Source organism: Festucalex cinctus, chromosome 2, assembly GCF_051991245.1.
Source record: "Festucalex cinctus isolate MCC-2025b chromosome 2, RoL_Fcin_1.0, whole genome shotgun sequence".
Taxonomy (NCBI): domain Eukaryota; kingdom Metazoa; phylum Chordata; class Actinopteri; order Syngnathiformes; family Syngnathidae; genus Festucalex; species Festucalex cinctus.
Window position 1 is genome coordinate 4,104,714 of NC_135412.1, and position 24,210 is coordinate 4,128,923.

Genomic DNA, 24,210 nt, shown 5'->3' on the forward strand with positions numbered 1-24,210 from the left:
TACACATAAAAAAAACTAATAATAATACTGAAACTAACAAACTAAACTAAAACTAAGATTTTTTTTTAAAGAACTAAACTAATAAAAACTAACAGAACCACCCTGAAAACTAATAAAAACTAACTAAAATGAACAATTCCAAAACTATAATAACCCTACTGCCATATTACAAATAAATTGTTTTTTATACTGTAGCATTTTTTTTTTAAATATGCAAAAGCACAAATCAATTATTTGTACAATTTTTAGGACTAAACACAATTTCTCTTCATAACATGATGTGGCCCTTGCGTCCTTCTGATTTTCTGTATGTGGCCCTCAAATGAAAAAGTGTGGACACCCCTGTTTTAGAATAATGTTTACAGTTTGGATAATGTCGGTATCACATATTGGATAATGAAGGTGTTTTGCATTCTTGCCAACTAACACATGATAAGTTACCACGCTGGTGCCAGCGAGCAGCTGAAGTCCACCAACCACCAACACTTGAAGCGTCCTAATGCACCCCTGAGTGCTCGTATCAACACATAAACCCAAAGTGAGAAAATGACAATTGAGAATATTACAGTGGGCTACGTGTCAGATTATTTCTTGGCTGAGAGCAGACACTTCTCGGTGTCTGTGCTGGTTGCCTGGCAACTGGTCCTGGCAAAGCTCTTTGTGTGGCACAAATAGCAAATGAACATTTTTGGTGGCGGGGGGGTTTCATTGCAATGTAAAGCATACATAATAACATGCTTTTCCTTGAAGATCAGCTCCTTTGACAGGAAGAGAAGATGCTTCAAATCCATCAGCTAAAGTTTTAGAATTCTTCTCCTACTGATCCAGGCGTGGAGAATGCGAGTGCACGTAAGGTGAGTGCCATGTTGTGTCTGCGTGATTTTATAGCTCGTGTGACTTTGAAGCTCAATTAATAACAAAATAACATTAACTAGGGATGGGTTAAAAAAAAATGGAATAATCGATATCAAATCGATTTTCCTTTTCGAGCCCTGATATCGATTCATAAATCGATCCTATAAAATCCTAAGAAAATTGTATTTGTATCTTATTGTTTTCTAGAAATTTACTGTTCACGTGAATTTAAAAGTACTTAGAAAGACCTGACATATAGCACTTTATGATAATTAATAATCTTTTTAATTTATATTTACAATTATTTAATTAGAATTATAAAAAATATTTCCGTCTGACTCTTGTTGAAAATAATGTAAACTAAATCATTTAATCAGTTACTGCCTCCATCCATCCTCTCATCCATCCATCCATCCTTTTTCTGAACCGCTTGTTCCTCACAAGGGTCGTGGGGGGTGCTGGCGCCTATCTCAGCTGACTCTGGGCAGTAGGCGGGGGACACCCTGAACTGGTTGCCAGCCAATCGCAGGGCACGCAGAGACAAACAACCATCCACACTCACAAGCACACCTCGGGACAATTCAGAGCGCTCAATTAACCTGCCATGCATGTCTTTGAAATGTGGGAGGAGACGGGAGTACCCGGAGAAGACCCACACTGGCACGGGGAGAACATGCAAACTCCACCCAGGAAGGCCGGAGCCTGGACTCGAACCCGAGTCCTCAGTACTGGGAGGCGGACGTGCTAGCCAGTCAACCACCGTGCCGCTCAGGTTTTATCATGTCATTGATATTGATATCAATATCATTGATATTGATTTTAAAACTTCCACAATATCACCGTCGTCATGCGCACAATATTTAAAAGGAACACATCTGTTAAAAAAAGTCAGGTTGATTTCCATTTATGTAGTTCTAGCACCTTCTAGTGGCTAGTTTATTAGTGCAATTTAATTTTCATGAGGGATGTTTTGGCCTTCTATGTTTAAAATCTATGCTAATTGTGAGATGAAGGGGAACCTAATTTGCTTGTGAAGCGATCAATGTGTGCTTGCATTACCAAGTAAGTGCCTCAATATTGTTATTAGAGATTGCAGGTGGTTTATATGCATTGCTGTTATGTACAAAAGCACAATATTGTGTTTTTTTTTTAGTATGAGCTCTTTTTTTTTTTTTACAATATTGTGACCTTTTTTAAAATATTGCCAACACCCCCACAATATGATGATAATTATCATATCGTGACCTTCATATCGTGATAATATCGTATCGTGATGTTTGGATATCGTTACATCCCTATTATGAACCTCAGTAAAATGGTTTCACATGCATTCAAGCGCACATACTTTAGCAATATGCCTCCAATTTACTCAGTAGAACACAGCACATGTGTGCACTGCACATGTGCTGAGCAAGCTGTGGGCAGAATGTGAAGTTGGAAAAAGTGCTATTGGGAGCAGATGGGTCAAGATGACAAGTGCATGTGGATGTTGGGGTGAGGCCAATGATTCAACGTTGTCATGTGGCTTGAAGCTGGGAGCTGTTTACAACCTCTTATAGTGAATAGTCCGTATGTTCATAACAATATTTCCACGCATTTGCAGACTCACTGGCCACAAAATTAGCCACGGATCCAGGACAGTTGTATACAAATGTGCCTGTAGGAAAATATAAATTTCCATTCATCTCAGAGGTATTAATTTAACAGTAAGTTTATGATGATGTTTCTCTCTAGTTGCAGCTGTACCAAATATAAGTGTTGCTTAACACCAATTAGAAGCATCCTACTGATGACCCTCCTCTTTCTGAATGACTCGTGACGATCCTTTAACAGCCGTGAAAGGCAGTGAGGGGAACAAACGCAGTGTGACAATTGGTCTACTTAAAGGAACTTCCCGTGAAAGGAACTGTGACCGATCGCCAACTGCCGAGAAGGCTGACATGAAAGCGCCGTCGCAGCTGGCGAAAAGCTCCTGACATTAATGATGCATTTATGCCCCGTCCGTGATGCCAGTCATTAGCCAACTAATGAGATGCTTATCTGTCGCCATGCTGAGACGTTACGGCAGGACGCTTTCCAAATCCAAGAATTTCCTTTCGCCTCTTGCGCTTGTTCGTCTGCTGTTTTTAATCAAGTGTAACTATTTGGTCCCTCAGGTTTTGGGGTAAAACCTTGGAGTGTGCCTAATGCCTAATTGTAACCTTCTTCCTGGCGAGTAAACACACATGCATGTGTCAAAGCGCCCAGAAGACACAGTCTCTTAGTCCATTAAAATTCTCTGCAGCTCCTGAGAGCACAGTGCTTTCAAAGGTCACAGTGTAAATGTGTTGACCTTTCGCGGGTGACAGGAGTGTCATGGGCAATGGGAATAAGATCGACTCGTGTGATTGTGTGCGTGTGGATGTTTATGTGCTTGACATGCCTAGTTCACTCTGAGCTACTGTTCACTTAGCATATACGCGCGATGAAGTGTGTGCCACAGTTGCAGGTTATGATGCAAGCCATCATCATGCATGGGATGAGACATTAATATTTGCAGACGGACTCAAAGCGGACTGTAAATGACCAATTGGTGCACCTGCTAATCAGATAATACCTGCAAGACTAAGTCTGTTCTCATGATATGAATAGTTTGAAAATTAAAGAACTAGAATTCGCAGAAAATGGGGGTGGTGGGGGGGATGAAAATTAACTAATTTTAGGATTTACAAACTAAGTAAGAAATAAAAGACGAATAATCTCAAAACAAGATTAATAATCTTAAAAATTCTGCTATTGCATAGTAAATAATTCTCATAACAAGATCAATAAGACTTTATGGCTTGATATAAGCGTTTAAGTCTAGATTAGATAAATATCAAATATCCTGTCTCAAAATATTACAATATTTCCTCAGACCAAGTAAAAAAAAAAAAAGCCATAATCAGCAATATTAAAAATAATAAAAGGCTTGCAATATTTCAGTTGATTTGTAATGAATCCAGAATGTATGGCATTTTTGCTTATTTCATTGCATTACAGAAAATAATGGACTTTATCACAATATTCTAATATTCTGAGACAGTCCTGTATTTTCGTTGAGGCCATCTGAACCAATCCACACTCTCTGTTTACTTCATATTTTTGTCTCTTTTTTTTTTTCAACTTGCGTCTGTGATCTGCTTTTGGGTCCAATTCCGCACCGCCCAAATGCAAACTCCACTGTTTTAAATAATACATACAATTTTGGTGGCATAAAACTGGATTTGAAGTGTATTTGTTGAGTGTGCCTGTAAGGACTGTTTTTTTTTTTTTTTTTTTGTCACTGGAAACCATTTCCATTCAAATATAATGCCGCATTTGCTTCTAAATTGTGACGGGAAGATTAAAAGGAACACCTTTTTTTACTCTATTCCTGCCACCATCCCAAATTTTGCACGTTGCGCCGCTGTGGCACCTGACGCGTAATTTTCAGACGAGCACGTTTTGAACAATGCAATCTTCCTCTCCGACTGAAATCATCCTCATGCATTTTGCATTTTTGGAGGGAGTACATTTGCAAATGTGTGCGCGTGTGCACAAGTGAGATACGTCGAGGGTGAGATGGGGAGGATGGGAGAAAAAAAAAAAAAAAGACTAAAAACATTATGAACCCACGCACGGGGGCCTCGAGGGGCAAAGAAGTGCAACCATATGTTGGGGATGGTGAGGAGGATCTTATTCTAGTCTTCTGTCACAACTTCTACTTCAAACTGCACCAGGTTAAAAAAAAAAAATGAAATGCAAAGCAGAACCTAAGAGGACAGAAGCGAGTAATATATTCACTACATGAGGGAAAATGGAGGATTTACATGCAGTCATCAGCGTGACCCTCGACATTAGACATGTGCTATGTTCCAACCTTACTTAAAGGTAAATTTGCCTGATGATCTTTCCTTGCCGAACATGTCGGGCACCATCAACAAAACTCAAGTCACCTGTGCCAGGTGAATGGGGCCTGATGTCCAATGTGTGTTTGTCTCTCAGTAGTTTGCTTGATGTGAGCGTTGCACGTACGTGACATGCTTGGCTACGCTACACGGCATCCGTCATCTTGTTCTGGCTCAGAGGGGAGTGGTGAACAGTGAAAGTCCATATGTGCGCTTGTGCAAGGAGATGTATGAACATGTATCGGTGTGCACGTGTGTCGGTGTGTACCACACACATCTGGAAAACAGACTACGCTGAAAGTTCTCTCCGGGGATGCATTCCTGTAAGACGAACCCTGTCCACTCCCTCCTGGTAATAGAGAATGTTTCTGGAAGTCATATTTTCCAGGTGAAATAATTTCAAAACGTATCAGGCTGAAACACTTTTGTAATTTGTGCTGGCTCTTCCAATCCGCGATGGTCGCGTCTTTCTTCCGCTGACGGATATCCACGCAGATCCACGTTTGTTTGACGCCAGCCTCACTATTCTCGGAAGCACCTTCTGGCAGGTCCGTTTTGCTTGGACGGTCTGTGTTTGCATTCCATGTAGTCATTCATTTTGTTAGATGTTATTTATTGTAAATGATATAATAGAAAACATTTTTAGTAAAATAAACAATTACATCTACATTTAAAAAAAAAATTTCCGCACAAAAAAAAAAAAAAAAAAAAAAAAGAGCAATGATGATAAGACGTTGAATCGGTAAGACTACCGAATGAACAATTCTGAGCTCTTAAAAAAAAATAAAAATACGTTTAAAATTCTAATAAAATAATTTGTTGATTCAATAAAATGAATTTAATAAAGGCTAATTAAAACAAAAATTTTTTGCATGATTTGCAAAAACGATTTTACTTCTATTGTCATGATCTGTTTTTGTGTTTTGTTTTGAATGGATATAGTTTTGTCATGTTTTTTCACATCTTATCTGTCTCAATTAGCTCCCTCAGCCACCTGTGTCATGTCCAGGTGTTCCGCGTCGTCTCGTTAGTTTGCTCGTATTTATGCTGCATTCGAGGAAGCTGGGAAGTCGGACTTTTCAGACCGCCGACCAGGAAAAGTGCTCTGGAACGCCTCTTTGAAGAAGTCAGGGGAAAAAAAATAATACGTAATGCAAATTCACTGACTAGCTTCAACCTGACGTTACTCGACAATGTAGACAGACCGTGAATCACAAAACAATTTACACAATATTAATGTCGTTATTATTACCGGTACATTAATTTAGTTATTCAAAGTAAGTAACTTCACATAAACACAATGTGATTTGTTGTAACGGTGTGAACCAGAATAACAAACAATTGATCAGAATTAGCCATCTTTATTGTTTAGATTGACCTCAAACGCTTTGAGGACCGAACTCTGACAATCCGAGTGGGAAAAAAAAACGACTTCCAATGCCACTTCCTCGAATGCAGCATTAGTTTACTGGTTTCTTTCCTGTCTTTGTCAGATCATTGCTTCCGTTTCTGTTGCCGTTTCTTTTCAAGTCGCCAGGTTAAGTCTCGTTCCCAGTTTGGTTGATTTCATTCAGAGCGTTTGTTTTGTTACTATAAACCTTGTTTTTTCTTTTTTATATCCATACATCCATCAATTTTCTTGACCGCTTATTCCTCACAAGGGTCACGGGGTTGCTGGAGCCTATCTCAGCTGGCTCTGGGCAGTAGGCGGGGTAAACCCTGGACTGGTTGCCAGCCAATCGCAGTCTTTTTTTATATCTATTCTTAATAATTATATCTATTCTTAATAATTCCACATTCCTTGTTTCTCTGTTTCTCTTGGTTAATTAGAAAATAAATTATTCTTGAGACCCCCCTGCTTCCCTGCACTTGGGTCCCCACCGTGCGAAACCATGACACATATTTCACATCCAAATTAAAAATAAAGTTGAATTTCCTACCTGGGAGGTCACAGCCCAGTATTTCCACTCTCATCCCAATCCCCGCTGGAGACCACCGTTCAGGGTACAGTCGGATGTACTGGGCCACCGTCTCCTCAAAATGACGCAGCTCTGGGGTGTCATAATGTGTGTTCCCCTCGAAAATCTGGAAGAAATAACCGCGCACGCAATCCGCAAAGTTGAACCTCCAACAAACGCACAACACGTACTGTATCCTGTTCTCGATACCGACCTTAGGCTGGCTGGTCTTTCGGTCCATGATGAAATTCCATTCTTTTGCATTCAGGCTATATGCAACTTTGTACTTGCGGACAAAAGCCCGGTTCTCTGTGGCTCCTCCACTTGCTGCATCTCCCCCCCTTGCTCCCTGGGTGATGACTCCGCGCACTGTTTTGGGCACACCCAGGTCCACCTGGAATCAATCAATAATGGGGGGGAAAAATGCTTTGATGGTTCTCCAGCAGTTTGGATCATTATCCCTACAAAGGAGCTTATGTGTTTGTTTGCTAGTGAGCAGAAAAACGCAAAATCTGCTTAACCAATACCCATGAAAATGTTTTGGGTGAGATTAAGCATGGGCCAGTGAGGAACCCATTGCATTTTATGGAGTCAGATAAAAGGGAAATGTAGGATTTTATTTGCCACTTTTTTTTTTTTTTTAATTTTCTGCAAACAGTCATGAACAGTAGGACTAAACTTCGTCATTTGAGGTGCAGCACTATTGCCGCTTTTCCATCGTGCCCGCACGGCCGGGTACCACACCACACCGCACCGCACGCAACCACACCAGACAGCAACCGCCGGTTTTCCATTACAACCGGCGCACGTCGAGAAGGGGGCGGCAACATTTGAGCAGTCCACGCCAAGCTTGCGCTCCCGCATTGCGCGCGGATCTGAAGTAACATTTCCCGGGTGGCACGTCGCGCCAACATTGAACCATATTTAAGGTTTAATATAGACCACCATGGATGAAATATTGCGAATCACGACCGGCTATTTCTGAATGGAGGTCTGCCGCTGGAGCTCTCATTCAAGTGAATAGGAACACGCCACCAGCCTCGCGATGTTTTTTAAAACCACAAACATTACAAATCGATCCACAAGTACTTTTTAAATTGTAAATACAGTTAAGCGTTGTTGTAAAACATGTTGTAAAACAACTTGTGTTGCACTTCAAAATGTTTGCTTTGTTCTTGCTTACTGCAAAACTGATATTTATGTTTATGTACAGCACTTTGTATACAGCAATGCCTGTTCTTAAAGCGCTTTATAAATAAAGTTGAGTTGAATTATTATATTTATTGTATATACTGTATTTTTATGACTTTGGCGAAGACCGGCGGGCGCTTCTGCTTCTCTCGCTTAAGACAAGGAAATGGGCGTGTGCCACGGCGTTGCTTGCAGCGGCGTTGCTGTCGGCCAATCAGACGACAGGTGACGTCACGGCCCCGCTAGTCCCCTGACGACCGGCGTTGCAGAACCGCTGCCGAAAGGGTTCTAAACAGCGGTTACAACGGAACGGCTTGGCCCCAAAAAAGTCCCGTGCAGACACTAACATCCGGGGACAATAATTGCCGCTTCGGTGTGGAACTGGTACGGTGGAAAAGCGCCTTATGACGGCGTAAAATTTGGCGCTATATGTCGTTCAATACTCTCGTACCTGAAGCCACTCCTCCCCAGCAAGTGGCTGTGAAGGTGCCGGGAACCAGCCGGAGCGGCTGGCCACTAAGCGGGCCGTGCTGGGGTTCCACATCATGTCCCTGCCGGAGGAGGCCGAGATCTGGTTGTCGGGCAGCAGGCCGGACAGCAGGCCCTGCAGTCTGGAGCACGGAGCATCTGTGGTGATTGAGCAGAACGGGCCAACGTTATTTCCACTTTCACCTCAGGGGGGCGGCCGGACACGCCTGAGTCATTGACCTGACACGTACACTCATGCTGTTACACATATTCCCACCTGGGAGCTGTTAAGCTCCACCGCATCATAGCACTACTGGCCACTCAAGCACTATGGAGTTAGATGGGAGATAGAGACGCAACTATGCTTAAAAAGCAATTAGGGTTTATGCTGCGGCATTTACTCGCTCAGCATTCATGCAAACATGTCACTATATTTTAAATGTTATTTAGGATCTCATCACTTCCTTTCCATTCACACACACCAGTGTTGCCAGGTGGGAAATAAAGGATTATCGTACCATAGACTCAAAATTATCGTATTTGGATGGAAATTATCGTACACCTGTCATAACCAAAATAGACTGATTCGTGACAGTCAAATATAGTCGTTCTTGTGTTTATTAAAAGTACTCGCGGCTTCCAGGCACTCGGAGCTTCGTTGCGTGTTAACGTCACTGATCTGTATATATTACTGGATAGTCAAGCCAAGACGTTTGAAGCCGCGAGGCCGCCATATTGCTACTCCCAAGAAAGAAACGTTCCTCAGTATGATCCTATACATTTACAGTACATTTGATACAGCACTTAGTAGAAACAGCATGATTTATGATGTTTTAAAATTTGTTTTAACGTAAACAAGAGGACTTCAGACATTTTACAATTTGCATTCAATACATATGCTGAATGATGTTTACAGGAGGAAACGTGTGTATTTTCTATTAACTCTTTTACTGCCACACGTTATCAAAAAAAACGTTAATATGACAAAGGCTTTGATCATTCACGTCATCCTTGAAAACGTTCCCTTTCATCAGATTTCGTCATGATTTATTGTAATTTCATACACCAGCAGCCCATTGAAAAGAGAGACAATGCTGCCATCTGCTGGCCATGGTTAGTGAGTGTTTTTGATTCCACACCCTATTGACCAGGCAGCGCTCACTGCCCATTGATTTGAAAAAAAAAAAAAAAAAATGTAGTTGATGTCATTTAACGTTGATGGCGGCATACATCGTGATTTTACTAATCTTTAATAAACGTTTTTGGCGGTCAAAGAGTTAAAGAATTATAGCTGTAATTCAAAAGATGCCTCTGCCAGATCTAAGATTGGGGTCTAAGGAACAAAATAAAAACTAATAAAAGAAAAAGAGGTGTTCAAAGCAACACATTTTTTTTTTAAACCATTAATTCAGCAAAGCGCGATTGGCTGTTATTATGTCACATGACAACAGATGCCTTCAGGGTTCGCAAAAAAACTGGCAGTTTCAGTTTCGCCGGCAATAATATGAAATGGTCAAATTATTGTACATTTGCTATTTTTTAGGATTATTGATCGTACAGAGGGTCAAATTTTCGTACAACTACGATAATTATCGTACACCGGGCAACACTGACACACACAGACACACATGCACTGAATAAAAACACACCCGTAGGAATAAAACTCATTCAGATATTGGCAGTGGAAGTTGCTGCATGCGAGAGAGAAATTAGGATAAAGGGGGGGCGGCGGATGACGGCTCGGGGATTTTGGGATGACACTCCGGCAGTCACGAGCGGCAGCAGAGAGAAGGCAAGAGCGAGGCGACCAAGGAAGAGGGAGGAGGAAGAGGAGGAGAGACAGGAAGCGAGAAAGGGCCGGAGGAAGGGAGAAGTTAGCTGCGCTGACAGTTTAAGAGAACGCAGATCAAAGTTTCATGCCGTTATGTCACTGCAAAGATGAAGGAATAAATCATTTAGTTAAGGCATGGGGATTTTCATACGCTTGTGTGTGTACATTTCAAAGGATGTGCCGCTGCATTTAGGAACTATCAGCGCGTGGATGTACCTGGTCGGTGACGCTAATAGTTACTTTCGCTCGCAGCGGTTAGCAGCTGAAGTGGATCACAGCGTGCCATGTGTGGACGCGGAGGCAGCCATGAAAGATTGATCGCTACTCATTCCCCGATCGGGTGCGCTCACGGAGCAAAGAGGACACATCAAAAAAGAAAGAAAAAAAAAAAAAAAAAAAAAAAAAAAAAAAAAGAGTCTAAAACCATGAGAGGGAAGACGGGCGCCGTCTTGAGGGGGTGCGTGAGCTCAGAGAGATTGTGGGAAAGGCAAATGACACAAGTGAAGACTCTGGAAGGAAGAATAGAGTAACACTTTCCTTTCATTAGCCTGAGGCGAGCTATGTTTAAAATATAGCACGGTGAGTGTGAGACAGCCTAAATGTGTGCGAGGCTTCCTGCTTTTTGTGGTTCGGGGAATTCTTTTTTGTTTAAGTTCAGCTTATATTTAGTTACACTTTCTTTTTCAAGGCAAGACAGAACATGGAAATGGAAATTACATCATTTTGAGCATAACTTTCATACAATAATAAAGAGAGATGGGCGAGTACTGAAACCAGGTATTGGTATCAGCTTCATTTGAACTCATTCACTCCCAAACCATTTTGACTGAAGCAACCCCTTTCGCTCAAAATGTCATTAAAAGTGAAAAAAAATTCCTGGAGTGTCTGTCATACTTGGGTTAAACGATGCTAGGTTACGTCATTTTGTGTTGTGTTATAACATGCTGTGTCATGTCATGCGCTTTTTTTTTTTTTTCATTGCGCTGAATCAGCAACGACAAACAATAGAACCTTATGTTGTCTTCTTACACACCTGTAATCTGGCATCCATAGAGCTCAAAGCGCAAGGCGATGCCGTTACGCCACGTCTGCGGTCGGATACGCACAAACCGGGCCAAGACGGGCTGCGGTACGCGATTGAGCACCACCTCGGCCGGGTCCGTGTTGGCGTGGAAAACCTGCGAAGAGAGGCGGAGACTATCATCAGCAGGTTGCTTGCTGTTGAATGTGCTAGCCCTTATGCGGGTTTGTCTTATCGGCCATTTCCTCACACTTCAACGCGCACTGAACGGCTTCGCTTGGCTACACACACACACACAAACACCCCCCCCCCCCCCCCAAACCCCCACCCCCCCACACACAGTGGCAGGCCAAAACAGCGGAGACAACCCAAACATGGATCCGATGTCAGCAGCCCAGCTGTCATTGTGTTTTGGGGTCAAAGGTTTGGCTCTAGGAGGCTGGGAAAGCGAGAGAATAGATGAGGGTTTATGATCGTACGCGCACACAAGCTCCTTACACACCTTCTGTGGTGCCTGTGAGTGAGTCATGACCTGACACGACCAAACATGATTGGCCATTAAGCACGGGAAGTGTGCCCAGGTGGGCAGGATGTGAGGATATGAGGTATCCAACCCATCCCAAAGCATCAACATTCCCTCCCTCCCATTGGGTCTTTTTGCGGCAGGGTGGGCCTGCAGGGGTGAGAGGGCAAACGTCGCCCGCATGCTCGGGTTACTTCCTGTTTTGGGGGGGGATGCTCAAGGGGGTATTTCATGGTGGCTTTCATTGACACACACTTTCCTATGGCACATCCTCTCGTTGCATCTGTGCATTTCTCACGACTACAGTCAAACCTCGGTTTTCAAACAAATCGGTTTTCGACCAGAAAATTCGAGAATTTTACGTCTCAGAACTCGTCTAAAAAAATGGGTTCTCGAACTGAAAAAAGCCGAGCGTACCTGAACGCGACTCACTCGCAGAGTGCAGAAATTGCTACAAAGCTGTCTATTCCTTAAGTCTGATATGTTCAACTTTAACTGCGTAACTGAGACGAATCCTAATTTGCATAATTTGTAGTCTGTTCCTTGGAAAGCGAGTTCACGTCAGACAACTTACCCTCGCGTTCGTACTTGTGGCCGCTTGAACAGAATCAGTCTTCGCCAGCAGCGATAGCAGCAGGAAGTCTGGCGCTAGCTAGCGTGTGCGTCAATGACTGGTGGGTCCTTTTGTCCTTATTTCTTGTCTGTAACCTTCTTGCCAGAATCAACTATAGCTTGTTCCTTCTAAAATGTTTGTTACGAATGTTTGGGCGGCGTTTCCTCATCCGCACGTTACCACATAGCACTCGTAAGTTGATGTTGCGCTGCTAAGCCCGAAACCGGAAGTGTCACCATTTAGTTTCACAATAAGAGCGCATACCGGAAGTGATGTTCTAAATGAGGCTACCTTAACTGCGCTAATTTAATTTGCTTAATGTGAGTGCCTTCACTTACGTTTATACATTTACTTATTGGCCTATTTTCTGTCGTTCTTTAGGAAACCTCACACTCACACACACACACACGCGCCTACAGACACAAACAACTTAAACCAAAAGCTGCAAACAATGAACATATGTATGAAGATTGAAGAAATACTCTTAAGTGCATTTTTTTTCATCATTTTAGATAGGATATCTTCTATTAAAATAAAACGGTGTCTATTTCTACCCTTTTCTGTTTATGGTAAACGGTACACAGTGCAGTTTATGGTGTAAAATAGTAAAAAAAATAAAAATAAAATATATATATATATATATATTAGAAAACGATTTTTTAGACTTGGAACGGATTAAAATTATTTACATTAATTATAATGGGAAAATTGTTTCGGATTTCGAACAATTCGGTTTTGGAACAGACTTCTGGAACGGCTTATGTTCGAAAACCGAGGTTTGACTGTAATTGAAACTACACACGAGGAAGTTTAGCTGAAAGACAGTTCGATTGCAGTGATCAAAAGACTAAATGTATCCATTCAGAAAAGCACAAAATAAAAAAAAAGATTTAACGTGCCTGAAAATACTTTGATTCAATGTTGGTGGAAAGTGACCCATTTACCCATTTATAATATTTACAATATCTGGCATAAGCCTCACAGTGACATATGATAGGACTTCAAAACGTTACTCTGGGGTTTTATTTGATTTCGGGCATGGCCTGATTTAATCAAGTAGAGCTGACAGTGGTTATACAAACCAGTCGGTGTTTGAACAGAAAAGTGGGCTATCTGTGCTCGTCTGCTGCTGGATGGATGACCGGCAACCGTCGTGTTTACCTAAGAGGCCAAACAGTGGATGCGAGAGCTCTTATGGGGGTTATGCAAACGCCCACACGCGTTTACACAAAAGGCAACGACTTCGCTGCTCCCAGATATTTGGAACAAAGCCTTGGACACCACTGGTTTAATGTGTCTCACAAGTTGCTCACGGTAGTTACGTGTGTATGTGTACTGTGTTGATTAACTAACACGAGATTTCTCCTTGCTCATGTTTTTTTTAAACAGGATGTTCAAATGTTTTATTTGTGCACTGCATTTATATTGATGAGACAAAAGAACACAGTAAGCGAGGAGGCGGTGGAGGGGCAAGCGGGAAGCAAAGCACAATGAGCAGCTTCTTCACTGGGACAGGAAATAATCCATCAGAGCATTAAATGGCAAATTAGCTGGAAATTCCATTAATATGGATCATGAGGAAGTTTCATCATTTGGAAATTAAAATTGGGACAGCAGACATGTGAGTACAAAAAGGTTCCAAAATGTCTCCCATAAATAAATGACGATATTTGGGATTTTCTTGCCCTTCCATACTGGCGACGACTCAAAATATTAGCATGGGCTAGCTAAGGCAAATTATCTCTCAAGAGATGAGAGCAGAGAAGACAAGTTCGGAAAAGAAGAGGAGACAGGGGAGGGACAAAGACAATGGTGGTTCAGTTTCCTCTACTTCCTCCTGTCTATTGTCGCAGCGCCCGACCCCATCGCTACAAAGGTTAAAGGCCGTCGCCTCTGGGAAGCAGATGGTTGCTCATCGACCAACTTGTGGCGGTGCCACTTTTTAAATGAAACCGCATCGGAGACAAAAAATGTTCATTTCAACCGCTTCGCTCTAATCTGCCCGACGACCGGGGTGCGGTTCCCGCTTCTGCCACATGCAGGAGAGGTGAGTTGAATAATTAAAGCCGCCATGTTGTGTCTCCTGGCGTGGAGAAGTCATGAAAATATAACGAAGCGCCGCTCGTTGCGGAAAGCTCAGCACACACGTTGGCCGCATGCGACGGCCAGACTGGGTGTGGACCATGACTATTTAACTATTGATGACCTTTGTGGAAAACAAGGTCATGGTGGAAGGTGTGTATGAGTATTATGCTACAGCATCTGAAGCTCGAACAAGCTCAAAACAATCGTGCACCACAAAACAAGACATCATTTCACTGAATGTTGTCAGTGCTGTAAAAAATGCTGTGTTTACGCACATCACAGCTCAATTCATTTAACATTCCTCTCACTTGTGTCCGTTTGGCCTGTGCAGCCTCAGCAGTGCGGCGCTGACTGAGTACACCACAGGGAGACGTAGCGAGCCCTGCACAACACATTATCCAACTGATATTTCATTCATTTGTGTTTTTCCGTCATCTTTCTTTGTCAATGCGATTCTCACAGGTCCCCTCCCAGCTTCCCCCCCCCATTTGTTTCCTCTTTCTCAGCCTGCGAAGCCATGACCTCCACTCCTCTCCCTTCCTCGTTCTCGCTATGAAGATGTTGACAGCAGGAACTGGTTCCAGCTGGCCGATTGCTGCTCTGCGCCCTGAGATGGACTGGGTGCATATTGCATGTTAACATATTTTATGGATGTGAGAGAGGTGGGCTAGACGTGGGCTAACATCCCGTCAAGGAATGAGATGCACGTGTGAATGGTTTTCAATCAAGATGTCACATGACATGTCTGTTGGACAATGTATTGCAACAAAAACAGTCATAAAACACAGGCTGATAAGACACACGTATCAGCACTTTCCTCCAGTCAACAAATTTAAGGGGGAAATAATGTTTATCCATCTGCTTACAATGACAAATGACATCACATTTACTCAGGGCTCAGGTAACAACCAATCACACTGCAAATTGAAGCTATCTAACCTAGACTTAAACACTTATATCAAGCCATAAAGTGTCATTGATCTTGTTATGAGAATTATTTACATTACAAGAGCAGAATTTCTAAGATTATTAATCTTGTTTTAAGCATATTTGTCTTTTATTTCTTACTTAGTTTGTAAATCCTAAAATTAGTTAACTTTCACGCATAATAAGCTAAAATACTCTAAGAGTCTATGTTCACTAAAAAATAAAAATCAGATATCTAACGTGGACTTAAATGCTTATATCAAGCCATAGTCTTCTTTGTCTTGTTTTGAGAATTATATACTTTGCAAGAGCAGAATTTCCAAGATTATTAAACAACCCTACAACATACTGTTGCATTTTATTATAAGCAATTTCCTGGTCATACTTACTAAGCTCATTTGTCCTCTTTCCAGTGAACAGGCTAACAGCTCTGTGATCTAGTGGTAGGGTGTTTACCCTCAGGCACGGAGGTTTTGGGTTCGATCCCGGGCTGAGTCAAACCAAATGCAATTAAAAATGGTGCCATCTCCCTGCTTGACAGTCAACCTTCAGTACAAACAAAGGTGACACTTGATGATCTCCTTTAGTAGTGATTTACGCTTTAAAAAAAAAAAAAGATTGTGTTTATGGCTTATTTTAAGATTTAATTGCTTGTTTTGTTACTTAGAATAAGTGCATACAGCTCATTTTAAGATTTAATGTCCTTGATTTGTTGCTTAGATTAAGTGTTTTAAGCTAATTTTAAGATTAATATAGAGCTACACATTATTCTTATTTCAAGAAATTTAAGTAAGTAAAATGATCTTACTGCACCGGCAGATAATTTCACTTGTTTCTAGTAAATTTACACTAAGAACAAGTGTATTTTATCTCATATTAAGCAGACGTGTTTTTGCAGTGCAGTTTATGAACATCACATGACCAAACTCAGAAAACTGTGAACAACTGTGATGTCATTTTCAGCCAACGGGAAGTGGCAAAATGGCCGTAACAGGCATAATAATGATTCGATTTTGCTGCTTAACTCATATTCCACAAATGAAATATTAATCAGAATGCTGTGTTGAGGCGAGTGGAGGCACTTTTTTTTTTGGTTGACTTCCGCCTAAAAAAAACAAAAGTCCATAAAGTTGTAAGCGCACGCTCACACAAACGCAAATTATAATAAGCCAAGCATGCACGTGCGCAAGTCTCCAAAGCCACAATATGCTCTTGAGCGCTGCGTTAAATGACAATTACAGAAGTAAAATCCTTGTCATTACAGGACCCCCTGACGGAAAATGAGCTTCAACCACTTAAGGGCTCTTTGGGGGGCTTAGGACGGCTAACCGGGAGTTTGTACTGCGTGGACGATGGATTAGCAGTCACAGTAGATTTGACTGTGGCCCACGGGGACCGTGGGTGGAGCCTGGCCGGCGAAGAGAGTGAAAAGTGCTGCTTAGTATTTTTTGTTTTTCATTTGGAAAGTTGCACCTAACAAAAAAATAATTAGGTCATTTTTGGAGGCTCAGAAAGGTGAGCAGGGGTTCAGATTACAAAGAGGCCGACATCATATCTGTCTCCAGACAGGGTGACAGGCCAGAGGTTATTTAAAGGTGGTGTGCATTGCGGGCTTCGAACAAACTGCACAGATGTTGCTTCTTTTCAAGTGAAATCCACATTTCACTGGGTAATCTCCACATCCGATGCCCCCCACCGGACCCACCCAAACTAATCAGTGGCCAGCGCAGAAGGGGTCTACGTTGTAAAATGTGGAAGTGTGTGCGTGTGTCTGTGGATTAACGCTTCCACAGAGTAACCCCCCCCACCCACTCTCCATTTTCCAACTAAAAATCCACGGTGACCTCAACCCAGATATGAGGAATGGAGACCAATGCGAATTGACAACAACATCTTGTAGTAAACATACATTTATACATTAATGTGTATGTGTGCAAGTGTGGAAATGGTAGAATGGTAGATTACAGATAACACACGCAGAAAGGCACACAGAGGACTCCATTGTACTTGTTTGTCAACTTCACCTCCTCTCTGGCTCTCTCCAGCTCTTCCTCCCTCACATCACCTCTTTTTTTTTTTTTTGTCACATGACCAACGTCATGATCTGGGTATACAAGTTCTAGGAATGTTTACACCAAGAAGTACGTTTCAGTTTAACACAGGAGGCAGTCTTTTGGTTTGATTTGTACTTTCACTACCATACTGTGCTTGTGTGGTACACGAAATATCTAAAGGCGTACTTTACTTATTTAGCCATTTTTGGCAGTCAAACGTTCATATTTTGCCTATGATAAATTTGATATTTTCATTATTTTTCATGTACAATTAGTACCTTTAAAAACACATTTTGCAACTTGCTGTTGACTGAAAATGACATCACAAGGGCTCAGGTAACCAATCACAGCTCACCTGCTTTCTAGGTTTGGTCACGTGACATTCACAAGCTGAGCTGTGATTGGTTACCTGGGCCCTTGTGATGTCATTTTCAGTCGACAGCAAGTTGCAAAATGTGTTTTTAAAGGTACTATTTGTACGTGAAAAGTAATAAAGGAATCAAATTAATTATAGACAAAATATTAACTTTTTATTGCTATAATGCGCTAAATAAGTGAAGTATCCCTTTAAAGGCCCGATCTGCCGTTTTCACTCAGGAAAATGCACTTTTTAAATACAGGATGTACACACTAGAACTCTTTCTCAGTCTCCACATCTGGGCTTATGTTAATGTTTGGTGGTGATTTTGTCCTAAACCCCCACCCCCTCCAGCTTGTATTTTGCCAATTTGACAGCACGCACGGATTATTATTTTTTTTTCTCACTCACTCACTCACTCACTCACTCACTCACTCACTCACTCACTCACTCACTCACTCACTTACTCACAGAAGCTTACATGTGTGAATAAGTGAGTGACGTCACGCAGCCGACAAATTCACCCGGCCCGTTTGCGACACGCCCCCCCCCCGCTCTGCGATTGGCTGGAGGGGTGTAAACACTGTCTTTCCACAGAAACGTCCCGCTGTTTACAAAACAAACACAAAATGGCAAACTACAGGCTGGGGGGGGGTTAGGACAAAATCACCACCAAACATTAACATAAGCCCAGATGTGTAGACTGAGAAAAAGTCAAAGTGTGTACATCCTGTACTTAAAAAGTGCATTTTCCTGAGTGAAACCGGCAGACTGGGCCGTTAATATCTCAAGAAATTAGACAAAACAAAGTATTTTGTAATAACCAACCAGGGAAATGAAAACACATATACACTACATCGGCCTATGAGCATTCCTGTACCTTGTGATTCTTGCCATGCCGATAGACCATCCAGTCCTCCCCGTTGGTGCTGACCTCCAGCTTGAAGGTGGTGACGTAGTAAGACTTTTGTGTCTCCTTGGAAATGGCCCCCTGGGTGGCAATGCCCGTCAACACCTTCAGGAAGTGGAGGTCAACCTTGAAAAAGAGGCAAAGGGAACATTGACTTTAAAATCTGGGTTATGTTTTCTTAATAGAGAATGATAGATAGGAGAGGAGAGGAGAAACCACAAAGAATCTAGTGGGGATTTATGATGCACAGGAATGACAGAGATAACCAAGACTGTTTCTATTTGTCACGCGGACAGCAGCGGGACGGTACGCAGGAAAATGTGGTGGCGCTTGCGTCTCGGCATTGTCATGTGTAAATGAAGAAGAACGCTGGATGCTAAGATCAGTGGTGTAACATGAATGGGATCCTCTGAAACACCTTCATCCATCACTGTGCTCTCGCCTGCACATGTGCACGTATATGAATATCAATATACAGTGTAGAGTTAGGAGCACTTCCTTGTCATCAGATTGCAGTTCCTTCAGTGCACCTTTCTATATTAGTGCATCTTTATTGTCAACAAGACACAATAGTGTTTTCATTGTCTAGTTTTGTTCCTGGGCGAGCAGTATTAACAAAACAAAAACAAGTTCTATTATTTTTTCAGTGAATTATGCATGGATCTTAACTCATTCCCTCCCAGCCATTTTCACTGAAGCGACACCCTTCGCTCCCGGCTGTTTTACTGGATTTTGACTGATTTTGCAAGGCCCACAGAATATTGTGTTCTTTTGCTATAAAGACATGGAACCTACCAAAAGAAAGATTAGAATCTCTTCTTTCATCAGGGAAAAAAAAAAAAGTATGTTGCTATCTGTTTCCGTTTTGCAGCAATTAGCATTAGGATACAGCTAAATTTCATCATTCTTCGCAAATCTGTTTAGAATTGTGGGGAAGCAGCTTGTTTTCAACATGGCCCGGGATCATCTCTTATACTCTGCTGCCACCTGCTGGGCTTTTTTTTTGTAATTACTACCATTGTTTCACCTGTTCTCTGCAGTTGAGAGGCTGCATCAAAGCCTTCTGTATGCTCTAGCATAAAAACAAACAAACATTTAAAATAGAACGTATTTATATGGGGTGTTAAAAAAAATCGATTCGGCAATATATTTCGCGATATTACAGTGGGCAATTCTCAAACCGATTCAATAGGCGGCCGAATCGATTTTTAAACATCCATTTTTGATGGAAAAATATTCAACAAAATGTCTTACTTAGGGTTAGAGTTCACACCTTGAAAATGGAAGAATGTTATATTAATGAAACATTAAGCCTTAATATTTTATTCCAATGCTGTTCAAACATGAAACAGATCACAACCCGTTTGTTAAATACAGTGGCTCCCAGTTATAAGTTTTAGATAAATAAATAACACATTTTCATACAAATATTAGTGTGCATGTACAAGTTTACTGAATAATATATTCTAAATTTTAGGACAATCGCAACAATCGACGTATAAATTCGTATCGGGATTAATCGGTATCGAATTGAATCGTGACCTACAAATCGTGATACGAATTGAATCGTAAGGCACGAGGCATTTCACACCCCTACTGTTTAGAATTGTGGGGAAACAGCTTGTTTTCAACATAGCCCTGGATCATCTCTTATACTCTGCTGCCACCTGCTGGGCTTTTTTTTTTTTTTTTTTTTGTAATTACTACCATTGTTTCACCCGTTCTCTGCAGTTGAGAGGCTGCATCAAAGCCTTCTGTATGCTCCAGCATAAAAACAAACAAACAAACATTTAAAATAGAACATATTTATACGTTTTTGGGAGCAAATGAGTTAATACCCAAATTCTGACATCTGCAGGAGGTGATTGTGTATGACGATGTGAAATTTGGTACTGATTTTTTTGACCTTGGTGGAAAACTTCTAAGTATGCTATGTGTCCAAACATAGAATTCTGGACATGGAAAGGTAGACTGTCAGACCTGGATGTACTCCTTGTTGCTGTCTTCTGAGGGCGTCCAGGCGTTGTCATGGTTGTTGAGGCGAGCCTGGCGCGGCAACCAGCGGTTGTCGTAGAAGCTCGTGGAGGCGCTGATCTGGTCGTCACTGATCTTCCCCGACTCCATGCCGAGTGCCATGCTACAGTGAAATGCTGAGAGAGGGAAACAAATGGAAATTGAGTTGTCATGGGAGGTTGAAAAGAACGGATGACGGGGGCAAGACGTAGCAGATTATAAAGACAGAAGACGTGAGTGTAAAGCAAGGGTGTCCAAACTACGGCCCGGGGGCCATTTGCGGCCCGCCGTCCGTTTTTTTGTGGCCCACGACATGTGCTAAAAAATGGCATTTGACTCAGTTCAAATAAAATAAAAACAAAAATGTTTGGAGATGGTCAAAGTAAGAAGGGAAGGTGTCGAAAAACACAGGAGCTATTAAAGTTTATTTTAGTTAACTAAAACTAACGAAAAAACTAAATTTCAAAAAACAATTTTGTTAACGAAATAAAATAAAAACGAAGATGCTTTTTAAAAAAAGAAAACTAACTGAAACTACATTTTATGTTTAAAAAACTAACTAATTATCACAAACATGTCCTTCGTTTTAGTCTTTGGTAATTAATTTAATGCATGAGCCTTTGGGGATGATTTTAAATGTGATTTTTAGTAGATTTATTTTGATCTAAACAGGAATAATGACGTCACGCCCTTGGTGTTTTTTTAATATTGCACACAAGTAATACACATAAAAAAACAAAAACTAATACTGAAATTAACTACACTAAAACTAAGCATTTATTAAAGAACTAAAACTAATAAAAAAAACTAACAGAACCACCCGGAAAACTAATTAAAACTAACTAAATTAAAATAAAAAAAACTCAAAACAAAATAAAAACTAAAATGAAAAATTCCAAAACTATAATAACCCGACTGCCACAAATAAATTGGTTTATATACTGTAGCATTTTTCTAAATATGCAAACGCACAAATAAATTATTTGTACAATTTTTAGGACTAAACACAATTTCTCTTCATAACATTATGTGGCCCTTTCGTCCTTCTGATTTTCTGTATGTGGCCCTCAAATGAAAAAGTTTGGACACCCCTGGTGTAAAGCCACGGAGAAAATGGGCAAATAGCGTCAGAAGAAGTCAATTGAGGTGGTGACAATTTAAATATTTAAATTCGAAGAAAAAAAAAAAAGGGGTTCAACTCCAGGATTACATTCAGTGGGCAAGCTTCAATGACAGTGAGGTGTAAAAAAGAAAAATGAATGTCAGAAGATGGTGCAGAAATAGAGATTTAATAAGAGCAGGTAAACATAGCAGGCAAGCACAAAACAAACACGCCCCCCAGAGACATATTGAGACATCCGGCACTTACATTCGCTGACTTCTTTCCGTGTCATGTTGTACCGGGCAGAAAAGCCGTCTTTGGCCACCGCCATGTCCGTGTGGAAGGAGAGGGACAGCAGGCCAGACGACGACTGAATCTCTGGAGGGATCTTTGTACCGCAGTACCGCCCGATCAGTGGTGACACTGCAGATGAACAAATCAGGTTTGTCAGCAAGTTAAGACCTTTCATTGATTTTTTCTCAAAGAACACTGGACTTTTTATTTTGTTGACGATGTTTGTTGGTGCATTGGGGGATATACTACAGAAGAAATCAACTTTTATGCCGCTAAGCGATGGCTAACGAGTTACTCCTGCTTCCCTTCTTTTCCCCTCTCCATGCCGCCGTCCATCTGTGTGTCTTAGCCGGACACCAGCAGGGGGACTGGAATCCCCCGCCTTAATGCAAGCTGCTCCGGGATCATCCGCATGCGCGCGCACACCGGACCAGTGAGGATTACAGTAGTCTCGAGACACGCTCGCTTGCCAGACGCCAAATTCTTTACCCTTTTCCCTCTTGTCTGCCGAGACCCTTTCACGCCTGAGGACGAGGCTCACACAAAAAGTGGGCTACGGTTTAATTTCCTCCTAATTCTCCTTTGAATGTCTGCGACTACCAGAGCTCCAAATTCAAGGCTATGCGTAATTGAAAAATGAAATCCATGTGGAGCCTTTTTTTTTTTTAGAAACCAAATATGGAATTATTAGAGCAAAGCTACGGAGCCCCTAAGGTGACATGGGAGAAAAAAAAACAACAACTTTGCGTTTCCTCGCAATCTTTGTGAGAGAACGCAAAGTTGTTTTTTTCGCCTACCATGTCACCTTCGCTGCGCCGTAAACACTTCCAGGTCATCTTCCATGTGACCAAAAGCGACGAGGACGGAACGTTTGTAAACATGAAATAGGGGTGTGAATTGCCTAGTACCTGACGATTCGATTCGTATCACGATTCACAGGTCACGATTCGATTCGATACCGATTAATCCCGATACGAATTTATAAGTCGATTGTTGCGACTTTTTTCATTCAAATTTAGAAAATACTAATCAGTAAGCTTGTAGAGTGTAATATTTATATGAAAATGTATTATTTATTTATCTGAAATTTCAGTCTTATAGAGGTTGTAATCTGTTTCATGTTTGAACAGCATTAAAATAAAATATTAAGGCTTAATGTTCCGTTCATAAAACATTCTTCCATGCTCAAGGTGTGAATCCTAACCCGAAGTCAGACGTTTTGTTGAATATTTTTCGATTATAAATCGATTCACACACACACACACACACACAAAAAAAAAAAAAAAGGCAATGATGATAAGACGTCGTAAGACAATTCTGAGCTCTTTAAAAAAAAAATTTGTTTGAATCGATTCGAGAATCGCGCGATGTAGTATCGCGATATATCGCCGAATCGATTTTTTTTTTAACACCCCTAACATGAAACAAAGCAGTGGGAAAGCTTTCCCAAAGCGACTAGGATGGAGCATGTATTTTTCCACTGCTTTGTTTACACGTCGCTTATGTTCACATGGAAGATGACCCGGAAGTGTTTACGGCGCAGCGAAGGTGACATGGTAAGCGAAGAAAACAAAACTTTGCGTTCCCTCGCAAAACAACTTTGCGTTCTCTCGCGATCTTTGAGAGGGAACGCAAAGTTGTTTTGCGAGGGAACGCAATAGGGGTGTTAAAAAAAAATCGATTCGGCAATATATCGCGATATTACATCGCACAATTCTCGAATCGATTCAATAGGCGGCCGAATCGATTTTTAAACGTCCATTTTTGATGGAAAATATTCAAGAAAATGTCTTACTTAAGAGTTAGGGTTCACACCTTAATCATGGAAAAATGTTATATTAATGAATGGAACATTAAGCCTTCATATTTTATTTCATAGCCGTTCAAATATGAAACAGGTTGCAATACAGTGGCTCACAGTTTCAGATAAATAAATAATACATTTTCATACAAATCTTAACAGTGTACATGTACAAGTTTACTGAATAGTATTTTCTAGGGGTGTGAATTGCCTCGTACCTGGCGATTCGATCCGTATCACGATTCATAGGTCACGATTCGATTCAATACCGATTAATCCCGATATGAATTTACACGTC

At 41.3% G+C, this 24,210-nt stretch overlaps 1 protein-coding gene across 3 annotated transcripts in view; it reads right to left on the reverse strand.

Moving 5' to 3' along the window:
* Positions 1 to 24,210, reverse strand: part of nrp2a (neuropilin 2a) — a 93,124-nt gene that overhangs the window by 20,638 nt on the left and 48,276 nt on the right. For all 3 annotated transcript variants that reach the window (XM_077512350.1, XM_077512349.1, XM_077512351.1), the window contains exons 5-11: positions 22,085 to 22,240; positions 20,683 to 20,852; positions 18,673 to 18,828; positions 11,245 to 11,389; positions 8,364 to 8,539; positions 6,936 to 7,115; positions 6,704 to 6,848 (exon numbers count right to left, since the gene is read on the reverse strand). In XM_077512350.1, the coding sequence (XP_077368476.1) occupies positions 6,704 to 6,848; positions 6,936 to 7,115; positions 8,364 to 8,539; positions 11,245 to 11,389; positions 18,673 to 18,828; positions 20,683 to 20,852; positions 22,085 to 22,240 (1,128 nt within the window). The remainder of the gene's footprint in view (positions 1 to 6,703; positions 6,849 to 6,935; positions 7,116 to 8,363; positions 8,540 to 11,244; positions 11,390 to 18,672; positions 18,829 to 20,682; positions 20,853 to 22,084; positions 22,241 to 24,210) is intronic.